This window comes from Protomyctophum parallelum (assembly GCF_964188405.1).
Source record: "Protomyctophum parallelum genome assembly, chromosome: 17".
NCBI lineage: Eukaryota > Metazoa > Chordata > Actinopteri > Myctophiformes > Myctophidae > Protomyctophum > Protomyctophum parallelum.
The window spans coordinates 31,389,896-31,411,306 of NC_139719.1; the positions used below are offsets into that span (position 1 = coordinate 31,389,896).

At 42.2% G+C, this 21,411-nt stretch overlaps 1 protein-coding gene across 7 annotated transcripts in view; it reads left to right on the forward strand.

Annotated features, from left to right (window-relative positions):
• Positions 1-21,411, forward strand: part of LOC310874530 (rho GTPase-activating protein 23-like) — a 59,307-nt gene that overhangs the window by 7,195 nt on the left and 30,701 nt on the right. For 6 of the 7 annotated variants that reach the window (XM_083787373.1, XM_083787378.1, XM_083787375.1 and 3 more), the window contains exon 1: positions 6,590-6,770. The exons of the other annotated variant lie outside the window; for it this stretch is intronic. In XM_083787373.1, the coding sequence (XP_083643499.1) occupies positions 6,717-6,770 (54 nt within the window). In that variant the 5' untranslated portion in view covers positions 6,590-6,716. Of the gene's footprint in view, positions 1-6,589; positions 6,771-21,411 lie in introns of those variants that run through there. 7 annotated transcript variants of the gene reach the window in all.

Here is a 21,411-nt window from a genome sequence, read left to right on the forward strand (position 1 = left end):
GGGAGCCTACTGAGAAGGACAAGCCTCCTCATACCTTAACCTAAACCTAACCTCAAGCACGGAGCAGTGCGGTCACTTCCGTGTTTCCTAATCGCAGCCAGTATAGGCTCCCAGACCCTCATTTTCAGATCATGTTTATGTTAATGATCAATCAATTGATTGTTTTCGCTTGGATCAATGGAACTCACATACTGTAGTATACTTCAAGATCTATCAGTTTAAAGAAAAAAAATGTTATTGTGACAATTATTTGGGGGCCCACTTTCAATATCCTCACGGCCCACCAGGTCCCTGGACCACAGGTTGACAACCAGAGTCCTGTCTGCTTTTAGTTTTTGCAAACGGTCTGGTTGAAGTCAGTTTGCACGGATTCTTATTTAAATGGTCTCTACACTGTGGGCAGTGGGCACTGAATATATGCGCATTAAATGTTGCAGGAGGTAATGCTGTGCACTCTTTAGCTTAAAGTGACACTTCACGCTTTTTACTAAAAAATATATGTTAATGACGTTTAGAAGATTTAGAACACTTTCCTGGGGGTCTTTGTGTGTAATATGTGGTTTTAGATATTTTAGATTTTAGCAGTGAGCCCAGTGTCTCTGATGGTAAGGTAATTTTATTTTTATTTCATGGACACTGGGCTCACTTCCTTCCTGTACTACAGTTCCCATAATGCTTTGGTGCACTGCTCCTCCTTGTGGATAGGGGGAGGGCTGTTTTACTGCCTGGGCACACTTTGTTTAGATTCCATCCACGGACAGAAGAAGCTGTGTTTTGCGTCATTTCCGTTTTTTTAGACAGCTGGTGGATGGAAAAGAGGCTCCACCCACGCGGCAGGTTGACGCTGGGGCAAGCTTTTCCGGGAATCTGGCCGACGCGGCAACCTGCCGTGTGGGTGGAGCTTCTTTTCCATCCACCAGCTGTCTTAAAAACCAGGAAAAGACGTCAGGAGTCAGCTTCCTTTGGCCGTGCATGGATGTGCCCATACCCTTACTGAGACAACATGTAGTCCAGGAAGTAAGTGAGCCCAGTGTCCATGACATCAGAGACATTGCTAAAATCTAAAATATCTAAAACCACATATTACACACATAAAGACCCCCCAGGAAAGTGTTCTAAATCTTCTAAATGTCATTAACATATATTTTTTTGCAAAAAGGGTGAAGTGTCCGTTTAAGGTTCACACAGCCAAATTGTGTGTGTTTGTTTCGTGGTGTCAATCGTGATGATGGGGAATTTTCTTGTTGCAAGAAACCATTTGTAATAATGAATGGTACCAGTGGACATGTAGCATGTGTGATAGGACATAGCACAGGCGTGTGTGTGTGTGTGTGTGTGTGTGTGTGTGTGTGTGTGTGTGACCAGGATCAATGATATGGTCAATGACATTGATATAACATGATGTTGTGATATAATATAGCAGTGGGTAGGCTACTTGTCTTCCGACGATATGTACATGTTAGGGTTATAAAAGCAATTAAACTGACTGCTCTTCTGATTATCCAATTGGCAATTACTAATGCAGTGGAAACAGAACGTAAAGATTTGGACTGGAGATGTAAAGTTCTGGGGGAAGAAAGAGAAGAAAAGACAAAAGGTACTTTAATATTAAAATTATTCAAAAATACACACAAGATTATGTTGCATACAAATTGAAATCCAAACACTAACAGCAACTTTGTATACAGTATTGCTTTGGGATAAAAAACTATGTCACTCTCAAAATCTATGTCACTCTCTGGCATGAATATTTCACAGAAACGTTAAAGTATTGTAAAAAACCTCTGAAATATGACAAACGTTGCTTTTTACCGTTAGAATCATGTCTTCTTTTTTCGGAGGTACGTCTGTTTGAAAGTCTTCCATTTTTTGGAGCTGCAGTAAGAAGAACAAGGTCATTATTCTAGTCCAGAGATGGGTACTGTGTGTACGATGGTAACTTGGCCCGCCAGTGAGGCTGATACAAACCGAGTGTCCTATAAAGTCGAACATCTCTCAGAGCAGCCACAGAGAAACTGATTGAATCAATGAATCAGTGTGATGAGATGAAGCCCTATCCCTGGAGGAAAGTTAACTGCATGAACGTCCCTATTCTGGGTACATGTCCTCCTTATAGGTGAACATTCGCCAAAAATAGGTGAACATTCTGTGCGAATAGCTGACCTACAAGCTCAAAACGCAATGCAACTTGTCCAAAACTGTTACCTTTCAAATTAAAAAATAGCCAATCTGCAAGTCACATCGCAACATGTTTTGAGATTGTAGATTTGCTACTTTCATTTACAAAACAAATACATAAAAAGTAAAAACTATGTAGCTAAGAGGTTTCTGTCCGACAGCAACAATATCATTGCAGTGGCACCCTGTCGTAGGAATGTGTTATATTACATGACATCCTATCTAAAGTATGTTCATGTGTGTGCACTGAAGTTTCTCCAATAAAACCTCCAGTCCATGTGCACTTCATCCTAATCCATCCCTGCCCCTTTGTGACCCTAGAAAACAAACATAAAATTAGTCAACCAACAGTCTGAGGCCCTCTAGTGGCCACAGCCTGTCCATGTCATGCAGAAAGGGATTTAGGCGGATTAAATATTTAGGGAAATCTCCCCTGTGGTGCTGTAAATAGACAGATGGCGTGAACCCCAAAATACACAGACACGGACAGTTGTTTGTTGTATTATACAGTGAGTTTTCTGTCACCAGCCATGCTTTTATTGGGGCATCAGGGTTTTAGGATAAAGACCCCTGTGGTGCCATTGTGTCCTGCTTTATCGGTGTCACAATATCTGGACAGCGGTGTGATGTTTTCTATGGAAACGATGGGCCTCTTTCTATAGGGATGTTTTCATATTAACCCCCGGGCACTCATCTCTAGTGATCGAGAACCTGATTCATTCCAAGAAATCTCTTCCATTCCTTGGAAAAGCACAACGAAAGATGCATTTTGGAGATACCGTACCCTTCAAGTTGAGCCATTATAAGTCAGTTTTTACACATTCAGTGTAAAATGTTATCAAATCAATTGCCACTGATATTACTGAAGAAGTGCTAAGTATGATTTCAAAGGTTCCCTTATGGCAGCGGTTCCCAAACTTTTTTTTGCCCCTATAGGGTGTGTGACATGATTACACTATAGGCCTACCTTGACTTTTATTTAGACTAACAAATTGTACACTTTATTTGATACTGTAGTATGTGTTGTATATTATCGGTTATTTTCTTAGCAGTTCTTTCTTTTTAATATATATTAATCAAATAATGTATTTCATGATTTTCTTTAGAACAAACAGAATTTACTTGAACCTTTTCAAAATTATTTACAATCAACTAAAGCAGTTTAATCTGACTATACCAACTTAAGCCCTATATATTTTATATGTTGTATAACTGTGTCACACAGAAATATCAGATTTCACCTACAATGACCAAAACAATTACACCAAATAAGGGACACCAAATTGAGAGTGGGTAGTACACAACAGTATGCTATAATTTCAGGGTCACGACTTGTTTCTCCTGAATTCCAGTAGATGTCATCTCTCATGCACTATGATGGAATATTGCAACGCCAAGTGACGCCAAAAGTGATGTACTAAATGTCACATCCAACAAGATGCTTTTAGTTGATGTGAGCTACCAGGGCTTACATAATGGCATTTAGTCATTCTACTGGCTGGTGATTGCACAGTGCTGATTGCATGTCACCAGTGACGTCAGAGCAAACGATTGTTGCTATTGGATAAAACAAAAGTACAATGTTTTTTGTGATTTATCAAAGCACGGAATTCTCAAAGCCTCGCGAAAGCGGCATGTAAATAATCACTTAAAATAATATCCTCATGAAATGTTCTGTTTGCAGACAGATCTACTTTCAAGGGCACATTGGCTACCATGTGGAGTTGTGGTGAGGTGATAGGATGACAGCATCAAGTCCAACTCCCTGAAAAGACTGGTCTGTTGTGTAGATTTATTTATTTCATTACAAGAAATCTCTGGACAGGAAGCAATTTCATTAGGACACTGTCTGCGTGGGGCGTGGACTGGACGCGGTGAAAGAGAGAACCCATGATCAGCACTGGATGCTGTGTGTGTGTGTGTGTGTGTGTGTGTGTGTGTGTGTGTGTGTGTGTGTGTGTGTTTGTGTGCGTGTGCGTGCGTGCACTCGCATGTAAACTGAAGCCAGGCCAGCAGAGGGTGTATAAGAGTGAACTAGAATATCTCAGCCTTTATGTCCCTTTTTTTCTCACCGATGATGTTATTCACTGCTATTACATAATGAGTGACTCAGTGTGTGTGAGTGTACTCCCTCCTGTGGCCCGAGGGGACTGTCGACTAACATCAGCATCGGGGCTGCGTCTCGCTCCAGTGACCACGAGCCACGCACGCGCTCTACTGCCGCCGCAGGGCAGGCCTCACCATTCTCCCACAGAATACTTTGAGCCGAATAAGTTATACTTGGCTGCGCACCGTGCCTCGCACCAAAGATAGCAGATCTACAAGCTCATAACGTGCCACAGCACCATGCGTTATGAGCTTACAGATCGTCTATTTCCATTGCAGGACACTGACTCACAAAGTATAAATGAGTTAATACAGAAGCACAGCTTTCAGACACACAGACAGACACACATCAGGCTGACAAAAAGTGAAACACTGAATATACAGATAATAAAACATATAGTATATATAGTATGTCAGTTTTGCAATGAAAATAATGTAGCGGCTTTATTTTCTGCTGATGTGAAGTTGACCTGGCTGAGATAGCATCTAAATGCCATCTTTGGACTGCACTACTGTGTGTGTGTGTGTGTGTGTGTGTGTGTGTGTGTGTGTGTGTGTGTGTGTGGAGCTGTTGGTGCTCATCCACTGTAAGCCATCAGGTCATTGTTTACTGCTCTGTGTTGATTCATTTTTCCCTATGCCAGCCAGACAAACCCCAGTGTCTCCTCCTCAGCCCTAAATTCTACCACACCATCCATAGCAAACTATTTGCTGGCCGATCTGTGTCACAGTGTTTGACACTGCGATTGTGAGTAGCTTCCGCCGTGAGGTTTCTCACAGTGACAGTTGAGTGTGTGCATGGAACTTTAGCTTGCACTGACTTCAATGGCCAGCTACCAACTTATCACACTCTTGGTCCTTTAATCAAACCCTCACCCAGGAAAAAAGGATTGCTATGATTGATTGATAGATGGATCGATAGATCTGGATATATATATGCCCAAGTCTGTGTACTGTATGTATCCTGGTCAAAAATGAACAGCAATTAATTATTATTTTCAGAATGACTATTGATTGATTAATACTTTATTAATAGTTTGCAGAAAAAAGCACAGGAAAGTACAGTTCAATACAAGGTCTGCTAAGAGGGATTTAAACTCAAGAAAGCCTATGATTTGTTTCCATTTGGGGTCCTTCATATTCAGTTAATCGAAAACACACAGACTGTAGACTAAAGTGTCAATAACACACTATCTGTGATAATCACAAACATGAATGTAGTGCACATTATAGGTCAGGGTACAAAAACTAGTTTTTTTTTTAGACATTTTCTCTTTTTTGCACTTTTAATTTGAAGAGAAAACTAAGTATACATTTAGTACCAAGTACCATTATACAGCAGTTTACTGAAACTATTTCCAATGTACAGTAGTTAGGAGTCAAATCTCAATAGTGCGAGATACTAGCAGGTCTATAGCCAGTAGACCACTATAGACATGTCCATAACCATTCAATTGTGTGCCCAATGGGCTGGACACACTTTTAAACAGCAGCAACTATCTATCTAATGATTTTAGATTAAAGCAACTCTAGCCATCACAAGTAGGCTATAGTTTAACACTATATGCTAACGCTACAATGAAAGTACCAAAGATCTGCTCACTTTTATCAAAGGTACAGGTACAGTAGCTTGCCACAAAAACTCTAATGTGGTCTGTGTGGAGGTAGGAAAAGGAATTCAAAATAATTTAAATATACATAAAACTGTAGCTTAAAATGTGATGTTATAACAAATATGAACTATAGAAAAAATGTATTGAGAATACAGTAGCCTATGTGCAAGTCTACACTACAGGTATAGGCCTACATAGCCTAAAAGTGTTTTAACTATAAAACTATACATTCAAAACTGGATTGGACATGTTTATATTAATTGTTTAAGAAAAGGCAGTAAGTAGAATGGCTGTTAATTATGCTTTGAACCTTGGATATTGCTACGATATGAAATGCAAGAAAGAAAAACACTGGCACTGTTATTGTAGGCTATCTGTTTTGTTTTGTTTTATAATAAGAACGTGCCAGGTTTCGGACACATGCATAAACTGCAATGTTGGCTACTACTGAGCTCTGCAGCGTCCGTTTTATCAACGTGAAGTGAAGTCGGTCGGTGAACAGTGTTCATTCATTCATCATAACTCTTTCTCTTTGATATGAAAATGATGACTGCGGCTGCAGCTGCAGCCCCTCTCTCTCATCATGCATCATTACTACGCCCATCCTTGCGTGGGCGGGGCGTCACCTTTGTTGTACTCTAGTCTAGGCGGGCTCACTGATGCTGCTGGCTGTCGTAGAAGGGCTGGGAGCAGCAGAGTGCGACTGGGGCTCCGCAATGTTGTTGACAGTACAATGCTAGTTTTTTATTATTTTTAACATTTTCATTTGGTTACAAATACGCAGCACAGACTTTGAGGAAGAACGCTCCGAACTGTCCAATGAATGGAGTTGCTTTTTGCCTTGTTGGAATTCCTCCCCACTCTGACGCCGAAGTAAGTGCGCTCTCCCATAAGTATTTCGCTGCTTTGAATTATGAAATGACACTAATTTATTTATGTGACATGTTATAAGAGAACACTCACTTGTTACTCTTTACAATGGGCATTTATTTCTCGGACATTCGACTGTCCGACTCCGAGACGTTCTCTCGACCCTCCCTAATCTCCCCAAGTGGAAATGGACTGTACACATCGATTTACTGAAATCCATTTTAATATCGTTACATTTTTCGCGCGTGTTTGCTGTATAGAACTTAATTAATCACCTTATTAGCCTATGCTGGTGTAAGTATAAGCAACAAGCATGGTGCGCCTCTTGCAGAGTCGTGGGACAAGGGACATTGTTTTGGTTTGGTTCTCATGCACTTGACCGTGTCTTCCGCCCCCCATGGCCCCACCCGACAAGAAAGAGAATGCAAGCTGTGGCTGGCTATTGAAATACATAATGTAAAACATGAATAAGTTATTAGCTGAAGAAATGCAGTTTTGTTTGAGAGAGAGAGAGTGAGCCTAGGCCTTCCACAACTGAACAGCACCCATCAAATAGCTGTAACTAAATTATGTAAATTATGACTGTCACTAATCTACTGAAAACTTGTTAAACTTTTTTTTTGTGAGCCCACTTTTATGAGTGGATGATCAAATCGTTTTCGATCTCCTCACTCGTACATGCATTCTGCAAATAACAGTATAATTCCCCAGTGACTTAAGGGAATGTGCCACATATTTTTGCTGTGACAGTTTACACCCCCATAGCAGAAATGCAGCACGGTTGGCTGGGTGGGCAGAAAGACAATAAGAAATTGGGTTCGAATGCCTGCATTTCCATATGCCAGCCCACATATTATGCAGAGTCTGAGTCAATGACAGAAGACACATTGTAACTCTTATATTCTCACAGTGTAGAAAACTGAAGTTTAATTCCACCAATCCAAACTCATTTGAAATTATACTTTGGCAAAATATCTGCTTGCTTTTTAACAGATGCAACCAAACTACTAATGTAACAAATTAGTGCAACGTAACACCAAGCATTATCTAACTTTTCCATACCAATATAATAGCCTAGCTAGGGGATGGGATTATGTCCCAATTAACATTAGGGTTACGGAACTTGAGGTAGATCAATGACATGAAATTGATAACTGCCTGTTTGGTGGAGCTCCCATTCACTCTATCCGGTGATTAGGCCTGACCATTTGGCAGCCCGACAGTTATAGCCTATTGAGTATTTATTTACATTTACACACGTATAGTAGCTTTGGTTTATTTTTCCAAAACTAGGTACAAACTAATGACAGTTTGATAATAGATTTAGCATTTAAAGGCAAACTAACATCTGTATGTTGACAGTTACAGGTAGAGTTAAGTCCTGTATGTGGACAGTTACAGGTAGAGTTAAGTCCTTGCAACTGCTATTTTGCCCTCTTTGTGCTCCAAGAAAGAATGGTTCAAATGGAGAATTAGTTTCACCCTCTAGTCTAGTCTAATGAAATGCATGCATGCATTTATGCAGGTCTTGAGCAGGAGATATGAAAACAAAAAGAAATGCTGTGTTGTAACTTGTGGCAAAGTCTATGTATGTGTAGGCCTACATTTCAATAACAACCCTGCAATGCAACACGATAGTGTGTCCTCCTGGAAGTTGAATTAGCTTTCAATTAACTACAAATATTATCTGTCTCTGTATTTCCTCCCATCAGAATATGTGCTCAGTGAACTTGTTTTAAACCTGGTTCATACTAGTTGTGTTTCATGTTGCAAACCGAAAATAGCCGACCTACAAGCTTGTGGAACTGCTATTTTTGGTGTAAAACACAGTGCACAATTAAGGAAAAATCAGGCATTATCTGTCCAATCTCAGACCTGGCTCCAGCATGTGTTGAGCTTGGTTTCGTTTCATGTGAACACAGGGCATTACAGTTGCATCACCTACCACAGTAAGATCACCTATGAGCATACAGGCAAGCACTGCCTGGCTGTATGTTACCAGCTAACTTGTGTTAGCTGATAGAATGTAGCATCATTTTTATTTTCCATTCATAAGGTAACATCTGCAAGCTCCAGGCATTAGCTTAAACTTAAAGAGCCAACCGACAGTGGTAAATATTACACTGAGATATATTTTTCATCTGACTTTTTCCTTGATTTACAACGTTTCCATACAGTGACATTCCCAAATTCAGTGGTGTTTCCCAAGACCATGAGCCATCAGTCAGATGTTGAGTGGTGCTGAACCATAGAGTTATTATTATTATAGAGAAGGCACCCAGAGGAAACCCTGAGGCGAAATGGACATAGTGGCCGGATTTGGTATTGCAGCTCGAGCCTCGCGCTGCTCCGTTGACTATCATTGCGCACGTTCATGTGATTGGGGCCATGACACGTGAACGAATGTTTCATACGTGAACGCGCACAAACTGCACAATGATAGTCAACGGCAGCGCGTTCATGTGTTTGTAACCAATCAATCCCAGAATGCACTCTGTTCCTACCAGGAAGGAGGAGTGAATCCGCCTCATGCGCTTTTGAGCAACTCAATGCAAGTGGATGGAAGGAGAACTCGGGTGTCTTCTCTATAGATATAACTCTATGTGCTGAACCCACTGACAGGTACTGACCCTCGGGCCTCGGCACTGAGTGTTTACACTGGTGCCATGCTGAGTGACAGACATGAGGCAGGCTTACCAGGTTTGCTGTGGTCAGCAACAAGCTCTTTCCAAGCTGGCACATCACTTGAACTCATGAGAAATGCCCTCATCCTGGAAAGCTAGACTGGAAGTAAGACATTAAAGCTAAAAATATAACACAACAAAAGTCATTGGGACTTGTTTGTATTGTATTCAAGTAATCAACAGAGCATACAAAAAAACACAATAATACATATCATCAACAAATATAGTATATTAGTAATAGTATATGTTCAAAAGAGATGGTAAACTAGAAAAAGTGCCCTTCCGGGCACAGGTCTCCACCAGGTTATCCACAGATCCGTGCAGTTAGAGGTAAAAACACTTTTTGGCCAGTTATAGCGCCACCTTGAGGCTGAGTTGAAATTGTTCATGTGGCATTTCGTCCTCGGCCTAGTGGGAATGTGGGTGCACAATTTCACGGAAATCACGCGATGTGTTCATGATTTGCAGCATTTTGTTTGAAACTGAGCACTCCTGTGAACTTTGGAAGCCAATCTTAACCAATCAGGATGGAGTCTGATAAATCTGAAAGACCCGTTTCGTTGAATGGCTCTAGAGAGACTGTGTACCAATTTGCGTGATGTTTGGACAAAATCTGTAGGTGTACTGTGCAAAAACTTGTTTTGCACAAAGCGGCCTCCTGGTGGCGCTATAACAGGCCGTTCTGGAAAGTTTGGGGCAGAGGTTCATGGTTGGCATCCAGGGAGTGTGTGTGCAAAATATGGCATCGACCGGGTTAACGGTGGCCGAGATTAGCTGTTCACGGACACACGGACGGACACACGGACGGACGGACGGACACGCGGACGGACGGAGTGCAAAACATACTCTCCCCACATGCCTTCGGCCTGGTGGAGACAATAACATTTACCTTATTTTGGTTTCCTGATTTGGTGTGTTCTTTTAGTTTTTTTTAGGCCAATTTTGAAAGAAACCAATGTTTCACTGTGGATGGATGGTGTCAGGGAATTCCACATTTTGGTGGCAGAGCAGTAGGCTAGAATGAGAACTTTCCCATGTTTGTTCTAAATTTGGGTGGTACCAGATCACGGTCGCTCCCTCTAGTGTTGTCTGTTGTGGCTGTGGTTGTTACTCACTTTGGAGAAGTAGTGTGATGTGTACGGGCATTGAGGGCACTGATGGCTGAGTGGTCAGTAATTTTGTTGATTTGGAGAGAGTGAGGAACAATTGTGTCTTAGTTTGCTCTGCACTGTCTATAATGATGATTTGGTGTGTAACCTTCATTTTGTGCACATGCTTCACATACTTATTCATATTACTTAACTGAACATTTCCAAAACAAATTAACTTTCCCATTGATGCAGGCCTTCACAGAGAAGCATTTTGTTAATGATCAACTAAATCAGGTATCATTAACATCTCTACCTTGTTACAACCTGAATGATGTCCAACTATTATCCAGGTAATGGATAATGTTAATGCTATTGTTTGACAAAAGTAACCAGTCTCTTTACATCTTGGGTCAACAAGCACATCATTCCTAACAAGCTATTATAGGTTTGCTTAGAGGTTGCATGCATGGATGTAGCCCTGTACAGACTGTACAACATTTAACTAGAAAGGAGCACTCAGTGGAGGTTGTGGAGCACAAACTATGAAACTACGCCAGGCCCCTCCCTTCCTCCATCGTTGTGTCCTCTGGGCCATAGATCTTAAAAACACAGGAACGCGCCCAGGGTGCCGGCCCGGTTCCGGGGAGCTGCCCCATGTCCGAAACGGTTGAGAAATGACAGAGTTACCGTGTGGGGGTCCCCAGGTGGGCCCTGTACTGTACTGTACTGTCACACCCGAAATCATGTACAGTTAATGTGTGTGTGTGTGTGTGTGTGTTAGGCGGCGCAACAGTGACACTTGGAGGTAAAAACCAACCAAATGCTATTTTCGTGCTCTGACACAGGGACCCAGGCAGGGACACACATAGCTGTCTATAGAGCGTCGCAGTCCCGCCCCCTTTCATGACGACGCCCGGCCCAGGAAATAATTCCCAATGCATTTTTCTCATAGACATTTCAAAATTATTTATTTAAAGACCTTTTAAGCGTAAAGCCAACTCGAGTTGTGACAAATCATGACAATAAACACAATATTTTGGACCAAACAAATAATTACAAAGAAGACAAACAAGCAAAAAGTGTTTTTTTCTTCTTTTAATTATTTGTTCGGCCCGAAAATTTTTGTTTGTTGTCATGATTTCTCACAACTCGAGTTGGCTTTGTACGAGGCTTAAAAGGTCTTATAAATACTTAAATATTATTATTAAATAAATACTTTTTGAAATGTCTATGAGGAAAATGAACAGGGAATCATTTCCTGGGCCCTGGTGTGGTTTCACCACTCAAAAAATGGATGCCACATTGGCCGCTGCAGTTCGTTGGAGCCATGTGTGTCGACGGGAGGGCGGAACAATTTACACTCTGGGGGCAGAAGTGCACCGGAAGTGCGGAGGGTACGCTATGCCACGCTGCCACTCAAGTGACTACCGGTCAATCATCTCTCTATAGGCCCAGGCCGTAGCGTAACGGTCTGGGCACCGGACTGGTGATCCAGTCGCGGTGTGCCGCGGGTTCGACTCCCGAACCCGACACGGCCTTTACCGCATGTCATCCCCCCATCTCTCTCCCGTTTCCTGTCAGCCTACTATCTGTCCCTTAAAAAATCAATAAAAGGCGTAAGCCGCAAAAAAATATCTTAAAAAAAAAAAAAATCATCTCTCTATAGGAGAAGAAATGGGTCGTCTGTCTGTTTAATAGGCCAATGGATAAAGCTGTTATAGAGCCTGATTTGAAAGTCAGACAGACAGAAACACGGGTGAAAACATAATGTCCAGCCCTGCCTTCAGCCTAGTAGTGGAACTAAAAACAAATATTGGCTTTGCTTCAGAGCAAATCAGCAAAGGGTCGCTGACAACATACCAGCACGTATCCCATCATCTCCCCATCAAGCCTATCTGTTCAAACGTTTTTTAGTGTACCATTGGCATGTATGACCTCTTAACCCCTTGGCAAAAAGGCCTGCTCAAGTGGAATTGTGTGCATATGTAGGCCTACTTTGGGGATGGGGGTGAATGCTTAATGAGCGACATAAACCAAATTGGAATGGAGCGGATGGGACTCATTGTTGTGGCGGTGGTGTTTTCTGATTTATTTCTCAGTACACAGGGACACAGGAATGAGAAGCTCGCTTGCCTCTGTTCTGTATGGTGAAAGGGGGCTAGTATCTGGGGGGGGGGGGGGGGGGGGGGGGTACAGGCAGAGACTTGCTGTGAAATGCAGACGTGACAATGAGGCTCTGTGAAGCCGCTGCTGCTGTGTGTGTGTGTGTGTGTGTGTGTACTATGAGTTGAATGAGGTGGGTGGATGTTGTGTGGGTCAATGGTGAAAAGGTTAGCCCAGGGAGCCTGATACTCCCTTGTTTAACACACTGATAGCTGTTGGTTACCACCTCAGTCTGTTGGAGAAAGGTGCATGTTTGTGTCAGTACATGTAGCGAGAGCGACAGACAGAGAGAGATTTACTTATCAAAGTCAAACACTAGTCTATTATTCCTGCAGCAGGTGGGCTGCACAGGAATGTGTCAATGAAAGAGAGTGATGTTGATTACAGCGCACCAATGGAATGGTGTGTGTGTGTGTGTGTGTGCACATGTGTGTGCGTGCGCATGCACTAAAGAGAAAAAGAGCTGTGAGATATAAAACTAGAGAGGATTGGAACTGGGGGAAGGGTTCTGGTCAACATGTGTGAGCTGCGCTGGATAGAAAGTGATAGATGAAACGGTGGGAGATAATAAAACAAGATGAAAGCTGTATAAAAGTGCAAAGAGTGGAGGAGGCAGTGGGCGTGGGGCATCAGGTGCATTCAACAAAGCCTGTTCACTGCTAATATTGCCACTCTCTTCGTGTGTGTGAGTGTGTGTGTGTGAGTGAGTGAGTGTCTGCCTGACTTTGTGGTTGGCCGGTGCAGTGCCCCATTTTACCCCTGTGATCCAGAAAGCTCCATTAAAATCTCTCTGGGAGGGCATCCTACCCCATCTGGACATCCAGCTGCTGCCCAGTGCTTTTGGGATCAAGTACTGTGGCATGCACCCGACACCCACTGTCCTCCCTCCATATGTTCTGGGACCTCTCTGTGCAGCACTTCACCTGTTCATTATTTAGTTAGCCTATAGACAAATTCAGAAACGGGTCTCATGGTCGCAACTTACGTATTTTCTGTAGGCAGACTCGGCGTAGCTGCGGGGTTTAAACCCTCACCAGGCGCACTCTTCTACTATAGTGAACGGCAGAGTGACTGATGTTAGTCTGCCTCCAATCTGAGAATCCCATAGTCAAATATTCGGGAAAACAGCGCCTCCCCTAGTCTGCCTCAAACGTTACTTTTTACACTAACACTAACATTACAAAGATGCCCAGAACATCGAGATGAACCTGTGTAGTTTATGGCTGCTCCAACAGTAGTGGCAACATAAAAAAAAAAAAAAAACGGAATGTCAAAATATCCACTGCGGTGGCTGAGACCAGAGCCATTGAGTAATGGTTGAGACGAAGCAGTGAAAGGTCCTGAAAGATACCTAAAGTCAGTCTTACCCAATACCCAATCTTTCTGTTTTATGAACACAAGGCTGCTGTACTTTATACCTCTAAGCATACTAAGCATTTAAAGTATGAGGTATAAAGTGTTTTTTTTCTGCCACTACTGTTTGAGCAGCCATAAACTACACAGGTTCATCTCGATGTTCTGGGCATTTTTGTAATGTCAGTGTTAGTAAAAAGCAGGTAAAAGAGTAACGTTTGAGGCAGACTAACATCAGTCACTCTACTTTATTACAGGCTCGTGGCCCACAAGGTAAGACAGTACATCACATATACGAGAATACAAAAATAAATAAAAAATACAGTACATTTACCCAGCCCCACAGGTTACTACTCTAGGCGAGGCACTCATGCCAGTGTCCTCTGATGGTAGAAGTGTACCTTACAGAACTACGGCCAGGGTCTGTCCTGTGTCCAATGATTCTATTCAGTGAGTGATCCAGCCTGCTCATGAATTTGAATGTCAAGTTCCTCAACAGAGCCATGAATGTGGTGAGACCCAATGAACAGAAAAGCCCACTGGCTCTAGTGCTCCTGGGCTTTTTTTTTTTACAGAATACGAAGACAGTCATTATAGGCTACTTGCAGTTTGCGTAAGCTCTCCTTCTTGTACTTCACCCACAGTGGAGCTGTGTAGAGAGGGGTGCAATAAGCTCTAAAGAGGTTTACCTTAACATCCGTAGTACAATGGTGAACTTTACGGACCAACATGTTGGCTTGTACATATAGCATTCTCCTCTGTCTAAACATGTCCTCGTCATCCTCTAGTCTAAGGTATCTGTTATAATATGCCCAAGATATTTTGTAATTTTGGACACACCCATAATTTGACCAGACAGATGAAAGGCAGGAAACTTAAGTTCCAGATCTTCTTTAGTTCTACATATGAGTATCATGCTCTTCTTGGCATTATACTGAATATCAAAGTCAATACCATAATTTGTACATATATTGAGTAGCTGTTGGAACCCACTGCTACTAGGGGAAAGTATGGCAAGGTCATCCACGTACATAAAATGATGAATTAGGCTATCACCCATCATACAACCTGTTCTGCACCCCCCCAGCTGCATTGACAGGCCGTCCATATATAAATTGAAGAGGGCTGGGGATAAAATTCCCCCCTGCCTGACCCCATTGCCCACCCGAAAAGGGGTGGATAATGTGCTCCCCCATTTTACCTGCATTTTCTGGTTAGCAATGCATACCAGTAGACAAGAATGCGTAATAAAGAGTTTGGCACACCCCTATAGTAGAAGAGGTGCGCCTGGTGAGGGTTTAAACCCCGCAGCTACGTCGAGTCCGCCTACAGGAAATACGTAAGCTGCGGCCATGAGACTTGTTTCTGAATTCGTCTATTAGCTCAGAGTGTGGTGCTGGTAATGCCATGGTTTAGCCACAATTACATTTTTAGAAACAATATACATATGAGCAAGTCAATCTGAAGCCCCTGACTGCTCTCGATAAGCAGGTTGGTTTTAATGCTTACATTGTGCAAAGGCCCTATATGGTTTGTTTTGTTTTCTTGTGGGTGAAACTTTAGTGCATATATGTTGTGCAATATGAAATGTAAGCGTATCGTATAAACATAATCATTGTATGCCCAAATATGGAGTCCAGACCAGTCGATCACACGTCAGCAATATGACACTGGATAGCCAGTCAGGACAGTCGATCAGATTTCAGCAATATGATACCGGATAGCCATTTGTTCTTTGTAAAGGCATAATGGAAATAAAATAAAATCACACCCGTGTGAAGTGAGGGGCGCTCTTACCATCATCATGACGTACAATAAATACTATGTCTAGTTGCTCAGACACTGACATAAAATTGGCCATTCATTGTCAATGGGAATTTAATGTTTGTGTAAGGACAAAGTTTGTGCACACACACCAAAAGCTGGATATAGGTGGGGCTAGCGCCCCTCAATAAACTCTGACGGTCTGGCTAGCGGGGCTACAATGGGGACAGAATGAACCGTACCGCAGGCAGAGCAGCTAGGTGGCTGCACGACAATTTGTCCGTCCGGTGCGGAGTTCCGTATTTACTGGTTTTCTTCCCCCCTCTGAAGGCGAGGTGAAGGGCTACGTAACCCCTGCGGACATACGGAAAAATAGAGTGCTTGTGTAAAACAAGAAACAAACGCTGTCTCTGTTGTGCATCTTTCCTGCTCTCCAGTTTGCTCATAACATTATAGCAGACACTCCTCTCCGCTGCAGCTAATCATGACTAGGTCGCTACTACGCGATTGGCTGGCGGCGTTTCTAGCGGAGTTTCAGAGTATGGGTCAGACTCCCATTGGCTTATACATCATGGGGTGGGACTCCCGTTGATGACTAGCTCGCTTACATTTTATGAGCTTTCATTATTCAGGTTTCACCTGAAAAAAAAGAACAGTATTAAGAGACTAGTTCCTGCTTATGCTCTTGCATAGGCCTTTTATAGAGATATTGTATTAGTTGTCTACTGTATGTCTTGTCTTGTGTATCCTTTCTAGTCACTTCCTTCCACTAGTACATTGCTTCGAAACACACACACACACACACGCACCCCCCCCCCCCCCCCCCATCACCTCCTCAGTCACATAAGATCCAGTGTCTAATGTAGAACAATGGGCCGATTTCACAGCTGCGTTGGTCACACTGTGGGGTGGCCTGTGGTCGGTTCTGGTCCATGCTGGAGACTGGTGTCCACTGAGGGCTGTACTTGACCAGGCTGATCTCAGAACAGCTGTGGTCTCGGCAAAAAGAACAATGATTCATCTTTGGACCGGCCTTGGTTACGGAATGTCCCGGCCCAGAATCAGTGAATGGTGGTCACATTGGGTCAAGCAACCAGGACAGGAAGCTAAACGTTTGTAGCCACAGTGCCTGATTCATCCCCACATTCATGTGCCACTAGGGCTGAACAATATTGACAAGATAAACTAATCTTAATTGCGATTGTCTTATTACATTTTCTGATTTAACCCATTCAGGCCTGACATCGAAAAAAAAAAGAAGTTTCTAAATCATGACAATTTTCTGAAAAATTTGAGGCACATTTTAACGATTTTTCAAAAATAGCAGACCTACAAGTTCATAGCGCGCCACTCGGTGGCGCGCTATGAACTTTCAATAGCTAAATTATAACATAATGTTTGAAACGCCAAAAGGGGTTCCCGCCCAAAATGGTTAAACTGTGATTTATATCAAGGTTTTCTTGTCATTCGTTTTTCACATACTTCAAAGCTGCAGAGTTTGATTATGAGCTTTCACCTATATATTGTACTTAATTCATGGACAAAATATTTGTTATGTTATTTCTTAGAAGTCCAGGTACCCTTCATCTCTGTTACACAATTAATTGCAGCCTCTTCCATTTGTAAATTGCATTAGTTAGTTAGTGTTGCAATGATTAATGATTAATTATTAATTATGATTAATTATGTTATAATTATTTATTCATACCAGTATATTACTCATTTATCAATTAATTGCTCAACTCTACCAGATAGCAGACGCAAGTGACCACACCAGTGGTTGGCTGGTGCCTGGTGTACGTTAACCTCGCGTCATGCATCGTGACCAGGGGGGCAGTCAGCCAGATATTTCGTGAAGCCTCATTTGAAATCGGTAGTTCATATAATGGCCTGTTGTGGCGCTGGACTGGACCCAAAAAGCCCCATAGCTCCATAGAGGCCCATGTATTTTGGCCCAACTTCACCTAGACTGTATTACCTTAATAAACATGGTCATGAATACTTTCTTCTTCCAGTCACTAGTTTAAAGTCTCATTTCTAATGTCATAATATTCTTTTTGGAAAATTATGGTCCCATTAATTAAAAAAATGACCATAAAGTCGCGTATGTTCTGAGGGGCGTGGCTACCGTTACAGTCTATGATCGGGATTCCCCTCCCACTCAAGAGTCTTCTCCTCCCACTCGAGTCAAAATAAAAAACTTTGTCCATATTTTTTACAGTCTATGATCGTGACCAGGCTTTCCTCGGCGGTAAGGCTGTTTCTAAATCGTTGTGTGATCCGTCTAGACCGGATGGTAAAATATTTTTTTATTTTTAGTTGGAATAAAATTGGATAGGCCTATAACAAACGAATTATAATAATTATTCCAAGACGTACTTGAAGAAACGTGTTGGATTCATATGGTATATCCATTATCCAGTATTAGGTAGGCACTAAAATTACGATGCCCGCCTTGATCACAGGGAATTTTCTTTACTTCTGATTCCACTTTGTGGTTTCCTGCCTGATTACTACAAATCAGTGACTACAACAAGACGTAAATTACCATCCGCTCCCGACTGGATCATGAACCAGAAAAGGAACGCTTCCCAGGCTAGGTGTACATAAATGGTGCAGTGCCCTTTCGGGGCGTGGCCACTGTTCAGAGCATGCCCGTTCTGGAGGTTGGTGCTCATTTGATTGACTTCACACTCGACACTGCACTTCCTTCGGTCCTTAGCAATACGCCCGCCAAGTGTGAACTGAAGTGCATCAGATGAACGGTTCTCGTTCTCGGGATATGCAAAGTAGAGACAGTACAGAAACCGTACTGTATGTACAGAGATTCCTGGGATGTACGTTATAGATAGGTAGGCCCACTCTCCATGGTTAAATTAGTCTTTAACCCACACCTATTATTGATGATGACATGTAAATGGGTTAATGGGATAAGCTGAATATTATGTGATGCACTGCCCAATACTATTATGTTCGTGCCCTGTCTCGCTAAATAAGGCTTAGGTCCCCAGTCTGGCATGGAAAGTACTGTGCATTCAAGCAACAAACTAAAATTCAAAATATCAGCATAATCCTTTAATAGCACAAGCTCAAGAGCACTGTTCACTCTTTCTATGTTGAACCGTAGTCCAACACTAAATCATCTCTAAAATTTGACAAGAAGCTTAAGGTTTTGTTTCTCCCCCCTGAAGCTACAAGTGCTGTGTGTGTGTGTGTGTGTCACCAGTGTTATGTATGTTTAACATTGTTTGTACATCAAAGTGCATAAGGTTGGTTTATTAGAAAGGGGTCACTTCTTTCAGATGAGCCTGTTGGCAACAGCTGTGGTCGGCCGCAAGGAAATATAATGGAGAAATGCACAAATATATAGTATTACATTTATTTTTAGGTCGGGACAATTTTCACAGCTGACAAAAAATAGGTCAATTAGCAGGCTTCCCTTTGCTTTGAGAGATTATGAGAGTGCATGTGTGTTTGCGCTGTATGTGCAGTGTGATATCATGCTACCCAACATTGGCGTTTATTATTATACATTGCATCTTTGCTTCATATTTTTGACTGGTTTTTGGTCTTTTATTCTTTGGGATTGCCCCATTGAGAAATCTACGACAAAACTATTTGTTAAGCTGTAAATATTAAAAAATATATAAAAACATTGTCTTCTTAACTGTACTGAAGTTGTTGGAAAAAGAAAATTCAAAGTATGAGGGCTAAATGAATATTAGCTACTACATGTATGTTTTTGTTTTAAGGGGGGAATAGACTCATTTACTGACTGACACATATATGTGTCTGCCAGTCTATCAATAAATAAATCATGAAAGTAACTTCTTAGCTCAGAAACCTTCCTGGTATACCTCTCTATAATGTAGTGCTGCCCACTAGTGGCTATATGGAGGAACTAGCTCTCTGTGCCTGTACTGAGGCATAAATGTTTAATAGTGCGTGACTATGTTTGGACTTATGTGTGCACTGTATGCATGCAGTGAGAAACCGTTATTTTTTGTTCACCGGCCACAGTGGCTGATTGAATAGAAATTTTCACTTTCTCACACTCCCTCTCTCACATACACACACATTTCTCCCTCTGTCTGTCTGTCTGTCTGTCTGTCTGTCTGTCTGTCTGTCTGTCTGTCTGTCTGTCTGTCTGTCTGTCTGTCTGTGTCTGTGTCTGTCTCTCGTGTGAATCTTGATTTAGTACTTTTTTGAGGCACCTTTGGCAGCAATTACAGCCTTTTGGGAATGATGCTACAAGCTTGGAACACTTGAATTTGGGGTATTTTTCCCATTTTTCTCTGCAGATCCTCTCAAGCTCTGTCAGGTTAGACAGGGAACGTCGCTGCACAGCTATTTTCAGGACCTTCCAGTCAATGGGGTTCCAAGTCTGGGCTCCATTCGGGCCACTCAAGGACTTTCACAGAGTTGTCCTCAAACTAAGGGGAATCGTCGACCAAGTCGGAGGTCCTGAGGTTTTCATCCATGATGTCTCTGTACACTGCTCAATTCATCTTTCCCTCTATCCTGACAAGCCTATCAGTCATGTTATTTTTCTCACCCAAAAAACAACTAAAGGAGTTTTATAGTAACTTGTCTGTGCCCAAGTTACTGTCTGTGCCCTCATTAACAATTCCAGGATCTATTAATTATGCCATCATGCCACGCCTACAGGATAACAATGCTAATATGCCACATCTCTGGAATCAACATGCAGAACCCCCCCAATTCTGCATGCACATTCCCACTAGGCCCTGGCAGAAATGTCACTTTAATTTTCTCACCTCAGCTTCATGGTGGAGCTCTAACTGGCCGATGTTCGTGTTTTTACCTATAACTGCACCGATTTGTTTTTTTGTTTTTTTCCCCACATCTTCTCTTTATATTGCCACCAGATTTTATCCAAATTTAACGCAAACATGATCTACACATGATCTCTATAGTCATGTGATCAAGACGGGTTTGTTAGATTTCTCATATTCCATTCTGATTGGCTAAGATTGGCTTCCGAAGTTTTCAGGAGTGGCCCGTTTTGTACAAAATTCTGAGAATCAATGGCGCAGTGTCCTATTGCAGTAAAACTGTGCCCCTATATTCCCACTAGGCTGAGGAAGAAATGCTACTTGACATTTTTCAAATCAGTCTCATGGTGGAGTTATAACAGGCCCAGTCACATCTTTACATATAACTACGATCTGCGTGAAATTTTTTATGCACACTTCGTACATGCCAAGGAAAAACATCTGGCCTGCATTTTTCAATTCTGCCTTTTTGAGCACCACCAGGAGGCCAATTTATGTGCAACACTTTCTTTATATTAGTCCTTCAGATTTGATCAAATATCAATCATGGTGGAGACCTGTGCTCCGAAGGGCACAGTTTATTCTAGTATTTCTTATTTTACTGAGTCAATATTTCTTACCTGGGTTGACTTTTCCAGGCAAGAAATGTTGGGAGCGGAATGGAAGAGACGAGTAGAGGAGAGAGAGTAGGCAGTGGGGTGGGAGATGGCGTTTGTGTGCATGTCAGCCTGTCTTAGTATTTCCACATTCACTCACTCGTTTTCAATCTTACTTCTCTGAGCTTGGCACACAG